The sequence below is a fragment of the Schistocerca serialis genome, chromosome 9 (genome assembly GCF_023864345.2).
Source record: "Schistocerca serialis cubense isolate TAMUIC-IGC-003099 chromosome 9, iqSchSeri2.2, whole genome shotgun sequence".
NCBI lineage: Eukaryota > Metazoa > Arthropoda > Insecta > Orthoptera > Acrididae > Schistocerca > Schistocerca serialis.
The window spans coordinates 444194010-444215988 of NC_064646.1; the positions used below are offsets into that span (position 1 = coordinate 444194010).

General features: G+C 39.6%; 1 protein-coding gene across 1 annotated transcript in view; it reads right to left on the reverse strand.

The window, feature by feature from the left end:
* Nucleotides 1-21979, reverse strand: part of LOC126418993 (cell division control protein 45 homolog) — a 143832-nt gene that overhangs the window by 67753 nt on the left and 54100 nt on the right. Inside the window, exons 6-7 of the mRNA XM_050086039.1 lie at nt 20736-20797; nt 5552-5743 (exon numbers count right to left, since the gene is read on the reverse strand). Of these exons, the coding sequence (XP_049941996.1) occupies nt 5552-5743; nt 20736-20797 (254 nt within the window). The remainder of the gene's footprint in view (nt 1-5551; nt 5744-20735; nt 20798-21979) is intronic.

Genomic DNA, 21979 nt, shown 5'->3' on the forward strand with positions numbered 1-21979 from the left:
TAAGTAGTTCAGACAAAAAGAGAATAGAATCTTTTCCAATTCTGTAAGTTTACCTCTGAAGATTGAGTAACTAATGGGGCGGTACTGAATAGAACTGGGGAGAAAAATCTTTATGGCACAACTTGACTAAAAGAAATCAGTTGACAGGACGTGTAATGAGGCATCAAGGCATTGTCAATCTGGCAATGGGGAGAAAGTAGCGAATGAAAACTGTACATGGAGACCAAAGGACGAATACAGATTCAAATGGATGTAGATTGCAGTAGCCTAGTTATTCAGAGATGAATGGACTGGCACAGGACAGACCAGCATGGAGACAACTACACTAACCCAGTCTTTGGACTGAAGAAAACAACAACAGCAGCAGCAGCAGCAGCACACTGTGACAATGTACCACCACCCATTCTCTTTTGGATACGCTGAGCTGACTACCCACTTCTGGAAAAACACTCTCAAGGCCAGAATGTGATTTGTGACTTCTCAACATCTCATGAGTCATTATAGCAATCTACTCAACTTTTGATTCTTCGTTGGGAATTTCAGAGTTACAATCACTGAGGCACAGTAGTAATCAAACCTTGGAGGATGCAAAAACCATCTAATTTGTATAACAGTACAGCAAAACCCCTTTTTATACTTTTCAGCAGACTGACTCAACAAAGTGTACAATGCAGGAAAGTGTAAAATACAGGTAAGCATACTAAACACAACAAGTGAAAATCAATAAATTACTCTTAATGTCATTCTATTTTGTTCAAAATTTTTTCTATTTTGTTCAAAATATGAAACTGAAACAATTTAAATTTTGCCTGTTTAAAAAATCTGAAATAATTGTTTTTGTTTCTTATTAACAGTAATTAGCTCTACTTGTCTCTGCACAGAATACAAAGCATCAATCATAAAAGCAGTGACTGGCTGCTGACACACACAAATGCAGGCACAGGTTTCTTTCTTTGTTGTGATCATGCCCAATGGCATAAATAAAATACAGAAGCAAAAGTATTTTGTGAAACCACTTTAAAAAGATATTCATGTTCTGATGTGAGACGTATTATTGATAATCAACATAAAATTATGGCAAATAATACTTGTAACACAATACTGGTGAAAACACTCAATCTGGCAGTCTTCGTAAACAGAGAACAATAGGCATGAAATCTAAAGCTTGCTTCTGACAAGGTCACTCAGTTCAGGAACATCCTGTGTGATAAGGAGGGTGGAAATTGCTATCATGTTATGGAGCATCTGGCCGAAGAATGTTTACATTACATCAGGTCGTGCCAGCCTAAGGCTGGGGGCCTACTATGGATTAGCGTATTTAACACAGAAGTAACAATGATCGAGAAACCCCACTATATAGACGGCTATCTTCAAAAGTGTTGTTGATCTGTGTATACAACTATGAAATCAAATTAAAGCTGTTCTAATACAATGCATTGGGCAGAAGGAAATTTGCTACTAGAGTCATTAGGATCAGAGCGTGATTATCATTAAGGCAGTGACTCAGCATAAAACACTGCAAACCTATAACACAGACTGCTGTGACCCAACACGCTGACAGTGGAATCTCACTTACTGTGATAATGCTACTTTACATGAGCAATAAATCTACATGTACTCTGTGTTTTCTGCTTTGTTCCAAGGCTGAGTTTCAGCATGAATATGACACAATTTTTGCAGGAATCTGTATGAAAAACAATATTAAAGGTTGTGATAACATCAAAGAAAACTTAAAATGTGGGAAATGTTGTGACACGGAATCATTAATCATGAGAAAGAATTGTATTGAGAGAATAGGAGTTCTGTTGGGACAACAAAAATGAATGTAAGACGTGGGAAAATGTAAAATGCAGGGACATAAAAATGAGGCTTTACTGTATTTATTGACTTTCTATTTAATCATGATGAAGATTAATTTCCTTCATTCTTTGATTTCTTTTACATAATATTTGTACACAGTGCATATATTTTGTCAATTTGATGGAATACCACAGTTTACAAACTATAAGGCACACCTTAATTTTTATGCAAAAATTTTTAAAATAACATTTTTACTATTGGATTGTGAAGACAGACTAAAAAAATCTTAGTTTATAAACCAAACTGACCTTCAAAATTCCTGAAAATTTTCATGTGAACTTCCTTCTTCTCCTTGTACTTCTTCCTCTTCCTCGCCATCGTTGTCCTCTTCATACATAAGGTGGTCTTCACTGCCATCGAGAGTGTTATTTATGAGAGATTTAACAATAAAGTCTTCTCTCACTCTAGACCACAACCGGTTTATCAAAAGACACACTTGTTTGACTGTAGGTCATTTTAGAGCTCTCTTCAGTGTGAATTCATGTTGGGTTTCATCCATCATCCATTTGTTCCATTCCTCTCTCATAAACACTTTAAATAGTTTATTACTTGAGACATCAACAGGTTGCAATTGAGAAGTAAATCCTCCTAGAATTACAGCAAGCTCTGTATTTCTCTGTCTCAATTTCTCTTTCAGCTAACAGTGCTTCAATAAAGCACATTTCCTCCTTCTCCCACACTCTGTTAATCCATAATTTCATACCAGCCTTGTCCATTCATCCTTCATCATGTACATGAAAAACACAACTTGGCAGTATTTCAGAAGATTTTGGCATTGTATTGCACTTGAAAATGATCATTGGGTTAAGTTCTCTCTCTCTCTCTCTCTCTCTCTCTCTCTCTCTCTCTCTCTCTCTCTCTTCCCAGATCTTCTCTACTAACCCGCCAATCGCGAATGGTATTTTTTCTGTTGGTGAAGTACCAAAATGTCGCTCATCAGCTCTATTTCCCTGTTCTTCTGCATATGCTGTTACTTTCAATTTATAGTTCACATCATATGAATACCTTTTATTTTTTCCATTACAAAACTACTACTAACAAAAATACTGTAATGTTACTGATAACACAAATCATTTTCAATTCGGGCTCACTGGCACTGTAGACTGCAATGACACTTTACAGGCTGGACAGTGTTGGGTTTTGTGATGGTGGGATGGAAGGGAGACAGCATTAGCAAGCTTGTAAATCCCTGCAACTCATGTTTGTCACATTGGTGCACTGCTGCCGCCAGTTGAATCCAATGTTGCAGATAGATAGGTTTCCTGTGGCATCAAATATATGGCCATTTTCAAGACTGGTGCGAATTTTAAATCAAACACTGGATATATTTACATTAATTTCAAGTATAAGACACATCTAAACTGTGGAGGCAATGTTTTGAAGAAAAAAGTGCATCTTATAGCCCATAAAGTGTGTAAGTAAAGTTGGTAGTTCTGTCAGTAAAACAATTTTCAATACTGTAATATAGTCCAAACAGTGGTCTGAGACTCAATCAGGTTCTTGTCACTGAATAAGACAGCAAATTTGCCAATATTTCTCACTTTAGTGCAGATTTTCAACAAACTTCTTGCATTCTGTATTATTTATAGTACATAATCTAACAACTACAATATGAAAATGATAGACAGCTACTCACTACAAAAAAGAGGCACTGAGTCACCGATGGGCACTATGAAAAAGAGCACAAGTAATATTTTTAGTTTACAGATAAATTTCTTCTTCTGAAGCAGAACTTTGTCTGAAAGCAAAAGATATTTCTAGCATTCTTTTGTGTTGTGCCAGTCTGCGACTCAGTATCTCCCATATGTGGAGAGCAGCTATCAACCCTTCCCATACTGTTATTTCATCCTGGACTTTCCACTGTTTCATCTTATTTTTAACATCCTTCTACGGAGCCACATTTAAAATGCTTAAAATTCCTTCTTTTACAAGTTTATTTGCCAAAATGATCACTAGTGGAGAGTTTTCACACTGTCTCATTGTCTTAATTCAGCAATATTTCAGTTCCTCATATGTTCCCCTCTTCTACATCTTTCAAGGGCACCCTACCAAGTCTAGGTTATGAAATGATTCCATAATCATATCTGGTTCAGCATCACTCTTTTAAATATTAGGGGTAATCCAGATGGTAGTTTTCAAAGTATCTCAATTTGTTTCAAGTACGTTTTTTCTTCCGTGAGAGTGTTCAGAATGAAGCTGAAACCTATCACAGACCTCTAAACAACTCCCTTCTTTCCTATTGCTTCCACCAAAGTTGTATTTGTCAATAAATATGTCTTCCTTATGCCCCTCATCCCATTCTATAGCAATCCACTCACACTAGACTACTAAGTATCTATGAAACAGTCTCAATTATTTTTACCATTTCCCAAATTTCCTCGTTATTTTATACAAATCACGATGTGACTTACACATAAACTCATAGGATGTTGTTCTTGTTGTTGTTAGCATTTTTTAGTGGAAATAATAGTGTCAGTACTGTTGTGCTCATATTAACTCACTGTATTATCCATTTTTCCATTCAGAACAATGTCAACATTTGTTACAGCATTCACCAATACTATTGTTATAGCCTAATAGTCAATTCACCAAAAGTCTTTCTATTTACTTTCACTACTGCTAATTAAACTTCCGCATATCCATTTCCTCCTCCAAATATTCCACCTATTCTTTTCACGAAAGTACAAACAGCTGCCAAAATGAAATGTATATTACTTCATTGTTAAGTCTGGCATAAATTTATCCATCATTTATTCATTTGTTGCTTGCAGACTGAGCCATGAAAAAATATTAAATTTACCACTTACATAATGTTTCTAGTGTAATTTGCCTGCTATATTACAGTTTCCCGGAACTGTTTGCTTTTCTATCAAATATGATGTGTTCAGTAGTATACGAAACTTTTTTAGGAAAATTATTTTTCACCATATGAGAGTCCAATCCCCATATATTTTTAAAGTAATGTTTGCATTAAGCTTAAACAATCAAAATTCATCAACATTTAAATCAATATTTTGCAAGTCACTTTACAGTATGTGGAATAGGGTACTTCCTGGTAACACGAACATTTTTCCTCTTCCCTGTTCAGTTGATGAGTAATGTGTGGGAAGAATGTCATTAATATTTTGCATGAGCTGCTAATCTTGTGGTTAGGATTTATGTCTCAACTAAGGAGACTTTCTCAAAAATAAATGAGGAAACATTAATTATTTACTCTCCTACTCTCTTTGACATTCCCCTATTTTTTAGGTCACCTAGCAGCCCTTTGACACTGGCTACTCCTTATATTTTCCTTGATTGCAGCCAATTTTTGTTGCATTTATGCTTATAATGTAGTTATTACTATTCCTTACCTCTGATTTGTCTATTGCCCTTTCTGACTTAAAGCTAGTTTTAGCAATTTGTATTTATAAATTCAAGCAGTAGAATGCAGTCCACCCATCACGTGAAGTAACATAAGAAGCAATATGACTGCATAGGGCTGTATTAAAACAATAAAAATTAGGTAGTATGAAATTTGGAAATTTTTTTATTCCTACTTTGAGGGTTTTTAGTGTGTGTGTGTGTGTGTGTGTGTGTGTGTGTGTGTGTGTGTGAGAATGAGAGAGAGAATTTGTGACACTCCTGTTCTATTTGCTCTAGTTTTCAATGAGTAAGTTATGATTATTTTAAACAACATCAAAAAGGATACTCTTTGGTGTATGTGATTTTCAGTTTTGGACAAAGCCTTTGGATCTCATCATTACCAAAATCATCATCTGGCATATTTTGGTGCTGACTCAGCCTGGCAACATGATTTTGCAGATTTCCTGTCTCCAATACATATTGCTGATTTTCAATTTTACCCATAAGCAGTTGTTCTGTCACACCAACAATACACCACCTACAAAAATTGAAAGTTGCATTAATTATAGCATATGGATATAATCTTTATTTTTTATTTTTGTTTCATTCTTTTTGGAAAGCTAACAGTAAATGACGTGATTTTTTCTCAAATCAAGTAACTTTCTTTAAAGGAATAATCAATTTTGATGCATTTATTAGATTTTTTAACAGTGATCAGTCATACAAGTAAAAGTTTGATGTCATTTATAACTCTCCACATTTTGAACACACAAGGAACTGCAGGCTTGTGTTTCTTACTGCTACTGACCACAAATAGCTGTATATTAAAGAAAATTTCACTCAGAAAAATATCAACTTCACAAACTGACCCATGGACTAGTTGGCAATTACCTACAGGAGACAAAACTTTGATGACAGCCAACAAAACAGATAACAGTAACACTATTTACATGAATCAGATGTTCATTCTTCAAAGGGTACAAAAGAAAATCGCTGACGGGATAGTGGACAGGAGAGGGCAGCAGTATGGGTTGGTCACCCACAACTCACACCAACAAGAACCACTCCATATGAGGAGAAAGTGCAGGCAAAATCTCTTTTCTTTTCCTCTCATTACGAGAAAACTCTTGTTTTCCTAATCTAGGCCTCCTGTTACAGTTGTTGTGCATTTCTGTTGGCTACTCTTACCATTATTAACCTACTTTGACTGTCATTATTTATGCATAGCATGAAATAACTGATGTTAAGTTGGAGGAGGGGAACAAGTGGAACTCTTGACTCATATCATGGGACCATGGGCCAGCATACTTATGCTGGAGAATAATGATATAACAGCAACGACTGTTGTGCTCTCATGTATGCCGAAGACATGAACAAACCTGGAGCTCCTACTAGCAAGCAACACAAACATTACAGAAAAATCCTCAAAACTTTGAGAACAGAAATCGATCAGTGAAGTGCGCCATTTACTCCTTGCAAGTGTTGTGGGTTTTGGAGTAACACTTTTATTCTTTGCTGATTTATAACTGTTACTTCTGATTGTGATTGAGAAAATAAATGTGAAACATATGTGGTTTTCATTTCTGGTCTACGTAATTCGTGACCCCAAAAATTCATACAGTTTAAGTCACAAAAACATTTCTCGCATTACATCCATTAAACATAGGAGGTGCAAATTGTTTTTTTGCAAACCACTGGTGACAAGATCTGGCAGCTGCAACAAGAGATTGAAGTTGTAGAACTTTTAACACTGAGACAGCAAGATAGGCACAATGAGACCACAAGCTCCAACAGTCACAGCAACATTGCAAGAGTACACCCTCAATGGTTCGTTAGCGTCAACTGTGTTGCGTCTACAATTTTAAGTACCACCATTTACGCTCACACAATCGGACATACAGTTTGCGATCTTAGAGAACATTTTTACACAACAACGGGTCACAGAAGACCATTAAAAATTTATATAGGCAATTAGCAACTTGGACCACAGAGCAACAACGATAGCTTCCGATGAAATTCTACACCCACCTCACCAACAAGCATACCGCGCACTGAAGACCGTTAATCACATGCTGCATGAAGTTACAGGAGCGGAGGCTTCCGCAAGACCTTTAGCGTGAGAAATACGGGCACAGAAATCCAGAGGAGTTTTAGAGGCATTTGCGCATGATAGTGGATGTTAGCATAACGAATCTACCAACTAACAGCTTCTGCCACAAGTGCAGTTGACATTAATAATAATGAGTGACAATCATTATCTAAGTTACTCCACGCAGCTGATAGCGCATATGCCACATTGGAATCTCCTGCTGTGGCATTCGTAGCAATGACAACTAGATGTCACAGCAGAATGCAAGAAACATGCAATGGAGTTCCTAGATAAATATGGTCTAAATTGTGTCAATCATCAAACATCGCTGAGGAACCCCAAGAGTTACAGACCATGGTTGGAAAGGTTGCCATGTAGTTACAGAACTCGGAGTTATGGACAGACTTCGATAAGAGGACATGATTGTCGCGTAAATACAACCTACAGCCATTACAGCACAGTCAAGGTCAAGCCAACACTGATAATTCTGGTGGTATCACAGATGGTTCGGTCCCTGAGCTACAAATTGCATGATGCCATGTGGGTATCCAAATGACTACGGCAGTCTGAATTAGGCACCAAGGACTGCGGCGCTCACAAACTGTGCCACTGACATAAGAAGAGTCATTTCACAGTTGTGCGCATATGGATACACAATGAGGGTGAGGCCCACCGTGGCATGCTCGTTTCTATTCCGACGAGTCACAGCATGGCACAGCATCAGATGCATGTGGTTGATAAGATTTCGAGCTTACGGTTTTTAATAGATATCACATCAGAGGTCAGCATCCTTCCAATCACAAGCACAGTTCAGACGATGGTGCATGATCTCTTACAGCTGCTAGCTGTAAACAACTCCAGCATCAGCACGTGTTGTCACAAAGAGCTGACAACAGGCGTTGGTTTTTCTACTCAATATGAGTGGAGGTTAGTGGTAGCAGACATCATGCAACCTATATTAGGTGCTGATTTCCTGTTGCACTTTGCACTGACCATATTCTTGGCAAATATCTGCCTTATAAGCAGGGAATTCAGAGAGGTTCTGTGGACAACATAATAAGAGTAAAATCAATAATTCAAGAAAACAGTCCATGCAGTAAGAATTGGTGCAGCCACACAGCATTAAACTCAGTACTGTGCACTATATATGCATGACTCCAAGGCTTGCTGGTTGCACAAAACGTCCGTAGAATAGCTCCGTAGTGGTTGGTTAAGACCAAGGTGATACTCAGAGAGATGATCTGTGCTGGTGTTATACAAAGGTCAAATAATCCTTGGGCATCCCTGTTACACCTGGTGCTCAAGGATGAAAGCACGTGGCGCCCATGCATAGATTACTGAATGCTAGAAGGGTTCCAAATAAACACCCAATACTTAATATCCAAGAATTTGCCCACGCTGTGGCGGGCACAAAAGTTTTCTCAGTGTTAGATTGTCAGAAAGCTTACAACCAGATCCCAGTAGTGCATACTGAGATGGCAAAGACAGCAGTGATTACACCTTTTGGCCTGTTTTGAGTTTTTGTTTATGTCATTTGGTCTTAAAATGCAGCTCAGGCCTGGCAGAGATTCAATGACAAAGTAATAAAAGGCTTTCCATTATTATTCACATATCTACATGATATATTAATATTCTCAGCTGACACACAAGTTAATGACACACATACATGAAGTACACCAGTGGTTGTGTTGTTATGGCATGGTATTAAATGAAGACACGTGTGTCATGCCTGAAAGTGAGGTAGCTTTCTTAGGTCATAAAGTTTCAGCTGGTGGGATCCAACATTCGCTTGAAAAGAAAGTCATGTTGTAGTCTGTCATAAACAATGGACTAAAGCAAAGCCAATGGGCTATAAGCAACTTGACAGTTTTTAGATATGGTACACATTTACCGCTGTCTGTCGCCGGTAACAGCTGCCACTTGGGCACCACTAATGGATGTGCTTGTGAGCTAAGAGCACCAAGCGCATTCTTATATTATGGAGCCCGGAAACGAGCAATGCTTTCAGCCAATTACAAAACAGCCTCGTAGATGCAGTGTTGCTTGCCCACCTTGCCCTATCTACACTTTTGGATGTTGTTGCCAACCAGATCGTGACTGGAGTAGCACTACAGTAGGAAGTTAATGGACACTGACAGCCTCTGAGGTTCTTCTTCTGAGAAAGCTACAGGGCAGACGGACAAAATGGAATGCCTGCGATAAGTTGTTAGTGATATATGAGAGTGAGAGACATTTTTGCCCTTACACTGAAGCCTGGCCAGCGACAATTTTCATGTAGCGTAAAGCCATCATACTGGCCTTCAGCAACATACGCAATAAATATTCATCATGGCAATTCTGGCATATAGAGTTCATCAGTCAGTTCACCATCGACATATGACATATTAGAGGCACAGAGAACATAGTCATGGCGTTATGTTGTAAAGTCAATCACCGGCACGCCAGTCAGGAATGACAGGGAGAGTAGGCCATGAGAAGAAGTCAGGCAATCACATACTGATCAGACCTCCCTCCAGGATGACGACTTGACAGCAGCGGCCCCTATGTGAAGACGATATAAGTGTCGTGACCGACTGATGATGCCCCATTGCGATAGCAGTTTCAAGATTAGTGACATCAATAGCAGTGTCAACGTTAGTCACTTCGCTTGTACTCTTTATGTAGCATGGACTTGATATTGTGTATACTGAAGATTACTTTGTATTTCACCCTCTGCTTGCGACACATCTGTGTGATTGCCAAAGTTAAGTACTGTAATTTTCTTTTTGTAATAAAACTCATTAATATGACTTGTTTGATTGTTTGTCTAGCAAACTGAGTATGCAGGCTTCCCCGACACTACACACCGATTATTTTTCCTGGGTATGCAGTTTAGTCAGAATCTTATATTACAAAAACCTCACCACAGCACAAGTGTCTGATCAAGAGCAGCACGATTTGTGAGACAGGATTGCAAATGGAGCAAATAGACATACCAGGAAGCAAGGTCAAGATATGGTGCAACACCTCATGACAAAGCCCACTGCTCTACATAGGCAGCAATTCCGCGAAGTGGCATTTGACACTGTCCACAGCCTATCACACCCAGTGGCAAACGCCACTATCAAGTTGCTAACCCCACAGTTTGTGATGCCCATCAATTAAAAAGTATGCCAAGAATTGAGTTCACTGATGTCTTCAATGTCAGAATTGCAAAGTGAGGCAACACATTCATGCATAGGTCAGAGGTTTTGCAGGATCACCAGCAAGGTTCACTCAAGTACACCTCAACTCAGTGGGTCCACTTCCACCCTCAGAGAATTACAGACATTTGCCCATGGCAGTAGACAGATTTACAAGATGGGCGGAGGCCTTACCAGTCACAGAAGTAGCAGCAGAAACGATAGCAAAGGTGTTTGTTGTGCATTGGTTAGCATGTTTTGGTTGCCCAATGTACATTACGATAGACTACAGCTGATGCTCTAAATCTAATCTGTTCAATAACTGGCTAGAATGTGTGGGTTCCAGCACCATCACATAACCAGTTATCATCTGGTGAGCAACAGAATTATGTAAAGGTGGCAAATAACACAGAAGGCAGTACTTTTGTGTCACATGTTAGGAATAGAGGATGTGAGGGGAAATGGCACGGGATATCTGTTTGCCGACTACATCTGGGAGCTAGTGCCTCTCTGTGAAGGCCTTGGTAAGACCTTCAGCATACTGAGCAAGGGAGTTCTTGTCACTGTAGATGCACCATACCCGGGGGGCCGCAATCTATGGGAGGGCTTTTTTGGTGTGAAAGTGATGACAGCTGTCAAAATGCAGGTATCGTTGGTGGTTGGGGGCCTTAATGTTGACAGAAGTGTGGATGCAGCCATCAGAGAGGGGTCGGTCAGTATCTAGGAAGGTGCCACACTGGGTTATATAGGACTAGGTGAAGCAGGTGGGAGGTTGTGAAGGAATTAAGATTGTGTGTCTTGCCCTGAATCCAAATCATGACGGTGTCATCAATGAAACTGAACCAGACTAGGAGTTTGGCATTTTGGGGGGCTAGGAAGGTCTGAACATGAGAGATGTAGGTGTTTAGGGAGATGGTGTCAACAGTGATCAGTGATCCAGGAGGTAAAGGGGTGGAGATGGTGGAGTAGTCAGATAATGGGTGGAGGCCTTCTGCCAGGTAGTCACTGCAACTCATAATCTGCAATTTGTTCCTCTATCTACTAACTCTGCCAGAGTGATCCCAACACAAAAGTCCCACACAAACTCCAACTCAGGACGAAGAACCCTTTCTTCATTCCTTCACAACCCTAACACCTTCCCTCCAATCTGCTTCACCTGATTCTCTTCAACCCAGCGTGCCACCTTCCTTGATGTTGACCTACTCTCCTCTGATGGCTCCATCCACACCTCCGTCCACATTAAGCTCACCATCCATCAATAATACCTGCATTTCAACAGCTGTAATTCCTTTCACACCAAAAAATCTGTTGCATACAACTTGGTCACCCGGAAACGGCACATGTGCAGTGACAAGTACAAACTCTCTTCTTTGCCCAGTATGCTGATGGTCTCATCAAGGTCTTCACGAATAGGTTCTACCCCAGACCTAGTCTGCAAGCGATGTCCCATGCCATTTCCTCTCACACCCCCCAATTCTCCCACCATCCTCAAGAACCAGCCACAACAGAGAGCCCCCTTCATTACCCAAAACTGGTCCACACTGAAACAATTGAATCGCATCCTTTGCCAGGGCTTTGATCACTTATTATGCCCTGTAATGAGGGACATGCTACCTGAGATCCTTCCCACCTCCCCCTAGAGTGGTGTTCCATTGCCTATCCAACCACCACAACATTCTAGTCCATCTAAACACCACCCCAAATTGCAACCTCTTTCTTCAAGGATCTTATCCCTGTGAAAAACCAGGTGCAAGACCTGCCCAATTTGACCACTCAGCACTTCCTATTCCAGTCCTGCCACAGGTTTATCCTATCGCATCAAGGGTTGGGCCACCTGTGAAAGCAGGCATGTCATTTACCAGCTCTGCTGCAATCACTGCACAGCTTTTCATACTGATATGACCACCAACCAGCCATCCACCAGGATGAACGACCACCGCCAAACTGTGGCCCAGAGTAAAGTAGATTGCTCTGTAGCACAACATGCAACTGAACACAACAGGCTTGATTTCAATGGCCGCTTCACTACCTGAGCCACCTGGATCCTACCCTCCACTACCACCTTTTCTGAACTGCACTGATGGGAGTTATCCTTATGACACACTCTGCTCACATAATTATCCCAGCCTCAACCTAAGGTAACATACTGTCCACACACCCTACACCCAACAGTTTCCATTCCCTTCTCTCCATGCTCATCTCACAATTTCTTTGTTTGCAACCCTCAGCCAGCACTCTCGCCTGTCTCTCCGTGTTCCTCTCCTTTCTTGCTCCACTTTCCCCTCCTCCCTCCCCCACAACCACATGACGCTATGCAAGTTGGCATTCTATTTGATGCACACTCCACAAGACAGTGCTCCTCTCTCCCCCGTCTGTACAGTGCTATCCCTTCCTTTTCCCCTCAAGATTCCTGCTTCCATCCCATGTTATAGATGCATTCTGGCCCAAGCTGAGGAGTTTGAGGCCATGTGTACGTGAGGTTGCTTGCTTGTGTGAATAAATGGTGTGTGTTTCTCTTTCTTTGACGAAGGCTGTGGCCAAAAGCTTTAAGTGAAAGTTTCTTAATTGCGCCTGTCTGCAACTTAACCCAGCCCTAATAGCAATATAGTGAGTTGATCAAATGGCATACGAAAACTTAAGCTTCGTAAGACATCTTGCACAAGCTCCACAGAGAAAATAAAATATCAGAAATGGGAAGAGAGATCAATAGCAACTGTTTAAAATCTGCCATTTCACTGATGATCAGATCAGTTATTATGGGGGAGGAGTAAGTAACAAGAAAATTTAAGAGTGTCAGAAACGACAATGGATAATGTGTACCATTAAAATAATATAACTCAAAACACGAGAAAGAAAATAGTACTTGCAACAAAAAGTCAAAGAAATCATAAAATGCACCTAATATAGGTATTCAGGAACATCCAGAACAGATGTACGTGACACAGACAAAAATATATTACAAAACTGAAAATCTATACAACTGTTATGAACATTGCTGCTGGTTTACCAGCAGCAATGTCATCAGCTTGTGAAAGCTTTCATTCTGTCAATACGATCTTTGTTTCTATAAGTGGATAATAGTGTGGAACATCAAACAAAATACGAGGATCATTGTAAAAGTCACGCCAACCGTTTTTTGTCTTGAAAATGGCAACAAATTTAAAAAATTCTGAAATAAGCAAATGGGCAGTTAGTTCATACGTAAACACCATATGCAAGGAGACAAATGAACACACACACACACACACACACACACACACACACACACACACACACACACACCACCACCACCATAAAGATAAAGCACAAGAAAAAAGATGAAACAAATTTTGTCATTTCAAATGTGTTTCATTGTCAACTGTAAATGTACACAATAGTACAGGGAAGGAACACAGACCTGTGACATCTCAGAGTCCCTAAAAATAGTCTACCAATGAATCCATCACACACTGCCAATGCTGTGAAAGAAGTTTGATACCCATGGCCTCATCACGAGTGAATCGTAAGATCTCACATGTCACTGTTTGGGCAATGTCGTAGGATTTCACGCATCACTGCTGTAGCAATGTCTTTATCAGTTTGAAAGCTGTTCCACACAATGGCTCTATTAGTTTTGGTATGAAGTTATAACCACATGGTGTTATGTCTGGTGAATATGGTAGATGCACCAGTAATTCCCACCCCCATTGTGCGAGCAGATTCTACACACACATTGTCGTAAGAGCTGTCATGCTGTCCTGAAGAATTAATGCATCATGTACACATTCAGGATGTTTCTTCTGAGTAGCCCATTGTAGGTGGTGTTGCAGGACAACACATTTCGTAACATGTCCACTTTTCCACTTCACTTAGTGCATGACACACCCACTTTGCAGCAACTTTATGCATGTGTAGCTCATCGTGTAAAATCCTGCAGATTGTGGTCTTCTCAGTACCTGTATGTCACTGTAATTCCTACAGCATCCACTTTTTGTTGTTCTCCAAGCATTGGGTGATCTGGGTGCGAGTACAGCCCATACGCACACCGATAGGCCACCCGTATCAGTATAGGTTGGCCGTTGCACCTCCGCCATGCCTGAATGCACCTACCTACCGGGCAAACGTTCAGGGCACTAGAGCAGCATTTCCTACCACTTCCACAAGCTCCTCATGGCATTGTCGCACATTCCTTCCACGTTGAACTGCAATCTCTACATAAGACTGCTGTTCAAGTCAGGTAACATCCATCCTGAATGGCTGCTCAACACACACTGTCGTCTCTCTTCATGCTTCGTTCTCCAAGAAAGGACTGCCATCTAGCATCATGTCATGTTACTGTGGATTCTTGGGAGACTTCTGATGTCACTGAATGTGCGTAGTTTGTAATGTGCTATTGTGTATTGCTGCAACTGACAGTAAATCACGTTTGCAATGACTAACTTTTTTTTTGTCTTTTTTCTTGTGCAGCATCTTTATGGCAGTGTGTGTGTGTTGACCTATCTCCCTACATGTAATGTTTACATAAAGACTACTCTTTGTAGATAAAGTAATGAAAGGAAAATTCACTTGAGAAAACTATAAAATTACAGGGAGACAGAATGACTGGCTAGTTATTATCTTCTGAAGGTGAAATTCCAGTACTGTCACGACACATTTGAACAACAGAGTTTTTCTTCCCATCGTTAGAATAGGTGAATTTCTCCCATCCTAGTACCTGAGTGATTTGCCTCTACTTCCTCTTTGAGAAACGAACTTAGAGTTCGAAAAGTTTTCTTCACCCTAAATGCGACTATCAGCAGTACTGAAATTTTTTCTCCTGAAAGGGACACTGTCTCTTTTTAATGAAATAGGTAAATGATCGTTGAGATAGTAGAAGGGCCATCCTATGGCAAAGAGGCCAAAGTTAGAATAAAACATCTGTCCAGAAGCATAATAGGGTTAAAAAAAGCAACAAAGTAGACATAACTTAGACTAGAAAAACAGAATGCTGTGGACCATTGTGGGTGTTTGGATGCAATTACAAAGTAATCTAGATGTGAATCTGGAGAATGTACTAATAATTTCACAATACAGTACACAGCTGCCATAATAGAAATGATGAACTAGGAGTGGAACCAACAGAAATCAATGCAGAGACCCAGCCAACACCTTTAATTATCACTATCAACGATGAGGAACATTCAGCTGAAATAGTTCATGTTAACCTCATAAATATACAAAACATACACAAGCTGCAGCTTAAGAATCCCTTACAGAGGAATGTGCCTTCTTATAAATTTATGGTCATTGCACAGAGGACGAGTAATTAGGAATGATAAACTGATATGTCAGTTATTTAGAAAAGTCATTATGCCTAATGGCTGGGCATGGATACTAAGAAACTCTATAATGTAAATAGGATTAAATATGACAGGCCGAACAAAAGTAAACCGATTTTGTGCTACTTATAAATCATGTGTTTGGTTAATTTTGTCTTAAGCAAGAGCAACATCACAAATGCTTGTAGCCGGAGCATTAATTAATAGCACAACTTACAGTGGAGACAGCCCAACATGGGGATCATTTCCCCACAAGACAAACTTCCTCCACAATGGCATGCGAGCATTTAGGAGTATCTCACTAACTGTCTCTAATGTCAATGGACTGGTTATGCATTGGTCACAGCTGACACAGCCATTTGCACATTGCCTTCCTACTTGTTGGTTTTCCCAGTGGCAGATTCTTGAGGAGTTTCACCAACTACAAAATTTGCACCCATCACTTCCACTAACGTCATCAGAACTGAATCCACTGTTATCCTGAGCTTTACAACAGAGGTTTAAGCGAGCTTGGCAAGAATGAGTTATCAGTGATACCGGTTAGATGTTTGTGACCGTCATTAGGACAGCGTCCAGCACCTTTACAGTGAAAACCCTGACCTATCTTCATGGCGACAGTTAAAAGAACATGAATTTATATAACAAGAAATCAGAACTTCAGCCACTTATGTGCAATGAAATAAATCAATGGTGAAGGTCAAAAATTTGCGTCGGACCAGGATTCAAACCTGGCTGCTCTGCTCCTCTGGAGCAGCTGAGCCCAAATTCTCAACCTGTCGCGCGCGAAGTAATGCCCCCTTCCACTGCACATAGCAGTCACTAAGCTCCATATCACTTATGGTTGTTGGGCGTATGGCGGATGACAGTCAATTTTATATCCCGCCACAGTCCAGGACGTCTCCAGACATTTCTTCAGTCTGGAGTCTCATTGACTGGAGAACAATAGGCTATTTTCCTATGTTAAAAATATGGTTCAGATTGTTGTTATTCTGAGTGATTATAACATTCAAGTAGCAGTTAGAGTGACTATTCTCACAAGAGATCTGTTATTTTTATCCAATTAAACCTTAAAAATCATTAAATATCAAGTTTGGTCACATGATCAAAAATGCTCTATTACTAGCTGAAGCTCTGGCGACTTCACAGACCAGGAGTAAGATGAAGTTATATGTGTGTCACAGAAGTGTTAGCCAAAGTTGCCAGGCTTTTACGTACTTCTTCTGCAAACAGCTTAGTCATTTAGTGACATAAATCGCAATTCCAAGTTTTAACTAACATCAGAAAGGAATTTTGTGAACACTGATATTAGAAACCTTACAAAAGTTAATGTGTTTATGCTCCACCCATTTAGTGGCGCTATGTGCAGCAATGGACATTCTTTTCCCTGATACCTGTAACATCATTACACATACTCAAAACTAAGGGACTGTAGAACTTTTGCAAATGAATCTGTATCTTATAACTAGTTCATTGACTATCAGTCATGAACTACGACCCAAACCACAATAAAATTATTATTGGTGACTCTCAATGCTGATTTCCTCTACATAAGAAACTTGGCAGAGAGACAGCTCAGAGCAAGCATTCTGTGATGCAATGAATAGCACATTTGACTGTGGTAAAGAGGACACGAGTTCAAGTCCTGGAAGGGTAATATATTTTTAAAACTTTTACACAAAATACTAAAATAGTGTTTGCAAGAACTCATTGTAGCAATTGTTTAAATGGTGGGCTGTATTAAATATAGCTTCAAATTAATTTAGTTTGATCAATGGACAACTGAAGTTAAATGCATTTCCTTTGCATACAAACAATTCATTCTTTTGGAAAGCATGGTGAGTAGTGAAGATATCACCATAGTCCCACAGTACAACGAGGTATAGGACGATGAGATTTTGTATGCAGAAAGAGAGAAAACACGTACGACACACAGGTAACACAAATGTGAGGGCTGTGATGTTTGTGGGTGTAAACTAACGTCAGTATCTGGAGTAGACTTATTTCGTAAGATTATGAAACTTCAAAATTTTAAACAATAAGGATTCTAGCTGTACAGTACAAAGATAAAAATATTGTTTCTAATAAAGTAAAAAGTGCTTGGTTACATTAACTAGAAAATATCTTTTTGAATGTGTCGTGTGTGAACAGCAACTGCAAATGTAAGAGCATGTAAACGACAAGGAAAACAAAATAAGACACTGTTTCTTATCAGTGTGGTAAAGTTTTTTAATTTTAATTTGGTTTCATTAATGAGAGGACTGCCAAGTCATAAGTTAAGACATTCTTTTGGGCTGGATTTGAATCTGTGATCTATGGATCATTTCATATAATTTGACAGTCTACCACTCTAACAACTAAACTACTAAAAAATGTACATGTAATAGAGTAAAATGACAACTTTCACTAAGAGTTTAATTTTGTAGAATGACACTATCCTTCCTTGTAACAGTGGGAAAGCATATCTCAGAGGTAAATCAATGTTAAGTTCAGAGTGCAAGACACTCTTAATCAAAGTAGGGAACTTGTACGTTGACTACTGGCATTTTACTGGTACAGTGCAACCACATTTTACACTTATCATTCTTTGGAAGAGCAAAAACAAGTTTTCATAAGTTTTTACAGATGTATTTGTACAGTGTAGTACTACACACCATTTGCAACCCATTTTTTGAAACATAAATTCCAAAACAAGACATCACTATGAATGAGCTTTATGAAAATAGGAGCAACAACCTAGCCAGTGACATTACAGGCATCAAACAGCTCAAATAGAGCATTTTAGTCGGCTTTCAAATTATTTATATTTCATATCTGTTTTTATAAAAGAACAATGAAAATCAAGAGGGAAAAAAGCATGTTATGAGGATAAAATGACATAATTAGCCATTTAAGACGATTTCTAGGAAAAAGTCAAGTACTCTATTGTCTTCAGAGATGAACTTACTCGGATCTGGCTGCCAATGACCAGTGAAGACATGTCTGGAGATGCCTCAGACAGTGGTGGGACACCAACCTGACTGTCGCCCACTATACAGCCCGACCACCAGGAGTGATGGTCCGGAGTGCCATTTCTTTTCACAGCAGGGCCCATTTGGTTATCACCCACGGCACTCTTACACCACAGTGGTAAGTTGTTGCCCTTCAGGGCAAGAAAATCTGCACTTACATTTCAGTATAATATTGCCCACCCGCATATGGTGAAAGTTTTTAATACTTGTCTATACACTTGCCAAACCCTACCTCAGCCAGCATGGTCACCGGATGTCTTCTCAATTGAGAACATTTGGAGCATTATGGGCAGGATCCTCCAATAAGATCATGATTTGACGTTCTTAAGCACCAACTGGACAGAATTTCACACGATGTCCCTCAGGAAGACATCCAACAAATGCTTATCAATCAAGGCAAGCCAAATAACAACTTGCATAAGGGCCAGAAGTGGACCAATGTGTTATTGATTTGCTCTATTTGTGAAGCTCCTTCTATGGAATAAATCTTCCAATTTTTTCTGGAATTGTAATCATTTGTCTCTCTGTACATGGAGATCACATCTACTGATTTGTGGCCCACTGGATAATTCCTTTGTTCGCACAAATCAGAGGGGAGGAGAACAGGTAGATCTAAATAATCAAGGAGCTCTGGGAAGTTCTTGGATGGCCCAGTTAGTAAAAAGCAACTACGTCACTGACTAATTAACGTGACTTGTAATTGACAATTCACAATCCCAAATTGCACATCTAATGGTTTCCCACGGCAACAGAAATTTGATTTTTAGTATTTCACATAATTACTGACTGAATTATAATTTTTAAATGTTGTCATAACCTACTCAATAACAGTTATAATCTTATTTTAAACCTTAAATTGTGTAGTGTAAGTATTGATATACTTCACACATGACTTCACAAAAACCACATTTACCATATGGTAATGTGAAGGAACTTCTAATAAAATAATGTGACTTCTAACGAAATATAAGAACGTATAAGTAACTACTACAAATTAAAAGTAGTTTTAAGTTCACACTTCACACCGTGGAACTGAATTCCTACGATCTGATCTTAAACAACACGAGGAAATTTTCTGCTCTTGCCAATGAACAATAACAAAGCACCAATTCGTACAATGCTCAAGTAGTACACACCTTCTGCATTCTGCACACATGGCATTTGTAAGTGGAGCCTCATGCTCTATCTGTGGGCCTGCTAAAGTTAGCAACAGTGGGTTTTGCCCATAAGGGCTGCCAGTTTCATTTGACACAGCCGTAAGTGAGGACCAGATGGAGCGTGTTTTTGCAACACTGGAGTGACATATGACACATATAACTCTAATAAATTATTTTAATTAGACTACAGTTTTAGATGTCCTGTCATTTGCCTAAAAAAATGACTATTTTGTAACCTACTTCATTCAGCAATTCCTTCCAAAACATAACAAACTAGTTAGAAACGTAAAAAGGTTCGCTACAAGAAACTCACCCAAAAATGAATGGTCCTCTGACTTTTCAGTGGTTCTGAATGCCACTCTACATTTTTATGCCTGTGGAAGCTGATGACCAAATGCTGTTAAATAATTAACAAATAAATGGCGAAAGACAGAATAAAGGACAACTCATGTTTGTTATCTGTATGTCAAGTGGTACCATGTGCTATTATGTTTATAAGTCATCAGGACTTGGGTATAATGCACTGAATATAGCTACACAGTAGCTCAAATGAATCTGCAACAAACAAATTAAAAATTTACGACCGATGCTGCCCTACCTCCAACTGTGAATAAAGAACAAGTCTTTATCTGCGGATTCTTGATATTTGTGACCTATCCTGAATTGTGGTTTTCCAGCGAACACCTACATCTGTAGAGCTTTTACTGGTATTAATACATATAAAGTCATTATAACCACACACCAAGGACTACAAAAGTATGTGAGTTTCTACTCTGTAATATACCACTAAAGGAAAATGTAAAGACCAAATGACTTACCACAACATTTCATTGTCGTCCTTTGAAAGTTTCCACGCTAATTCAAACATTTCCACAGCACTCTGAAAAACAAAAAAAGAAAGTTACCAACAATTGTCATTACAAAGCTTGTCAAACCGTATCTATAAGTAAAAGTCTGCATTTGGAATTTATGCTCAATTGAATTCCTTTGCGCGTGTTGTTCCGTGGAAGTCTGAAAGACATCAATGCAGGTGCTTCGAATGCAGCGAGCAACTGCATTTGATTTTGTTCATTCTCATTTAGGCACCTCAAGCTCAAATGGCTACTAAATCACCTGTTGCAGGATCATGGCACATGACGTGGCCTAAGCAAACATGAAAGTGAAGGCTGGACTCAAGGCAGTGTTTAGAAAAGATTTTCCTAAGTGACATATCAGATTATTTCCAGCTCGAGCATTATCGTCCAGTAATACGAAACCTGGGCCCACAGCACCTTGCGACAACCGCACGAGGTCCCAAAGTCTCGTTACAATACCTGACAGCACTTAAACCTTGTTGATTCACCCATACAATTGCATCCAGATGTGTTCAAGTGGTCAACGTAATACTAGCTTGTGCCATTAGGGATCTTCCTTTATATCTGTCTCTTTCCACAATGTTTGGGTCCTGAAATCATGTTCCATGTTCCCTCCAGATACAAATCTGTTGAGAATCACTCTGCAGGCCAAATCGGGACTCATCTGTGTAAAGAACATTGGCCCACTGTTTGACTGCCCAGGTAGCATGTTGACGACTCCACTCTAGACGTACCCATCTGTGAAGATGCATGAGAGAGAGACATGCAGCAGGTCTCCGACAATAAAGTCCACTCTGCTGAAGCCTTCTGTACACCATCTGCTTCAATACAACTCATCCAGTGGATGCTGCAAGGTCAGATGCCAGTTGCTGTGCAGTACTAAGGCGGTAGCATAGTGTACTTACAGCCAAATAACAGTCCTCTCTTTCTAATTTCACATTCAATCAGCCCTACTTTGGACCTCGGGATAAAGTGTTGCAACATTCGAGAAGCAACAGAACCATTCACATTAAGCCATAAGGCTACATCACTTTGCGACTGTCCTGCTTCCCTTCTTTCTACAGTCATTTATTGCAGAGAGTCTGGTAGGCATCTTTTCTGTGCCATACTGCACTGTCTGTGCCTGTGTACACAGCAATTGTGGATCTAGATCTATCTGGTAAACACTTCAACGTTTGATAGGTTTCCTGGCATCACCGTTGGGGCAG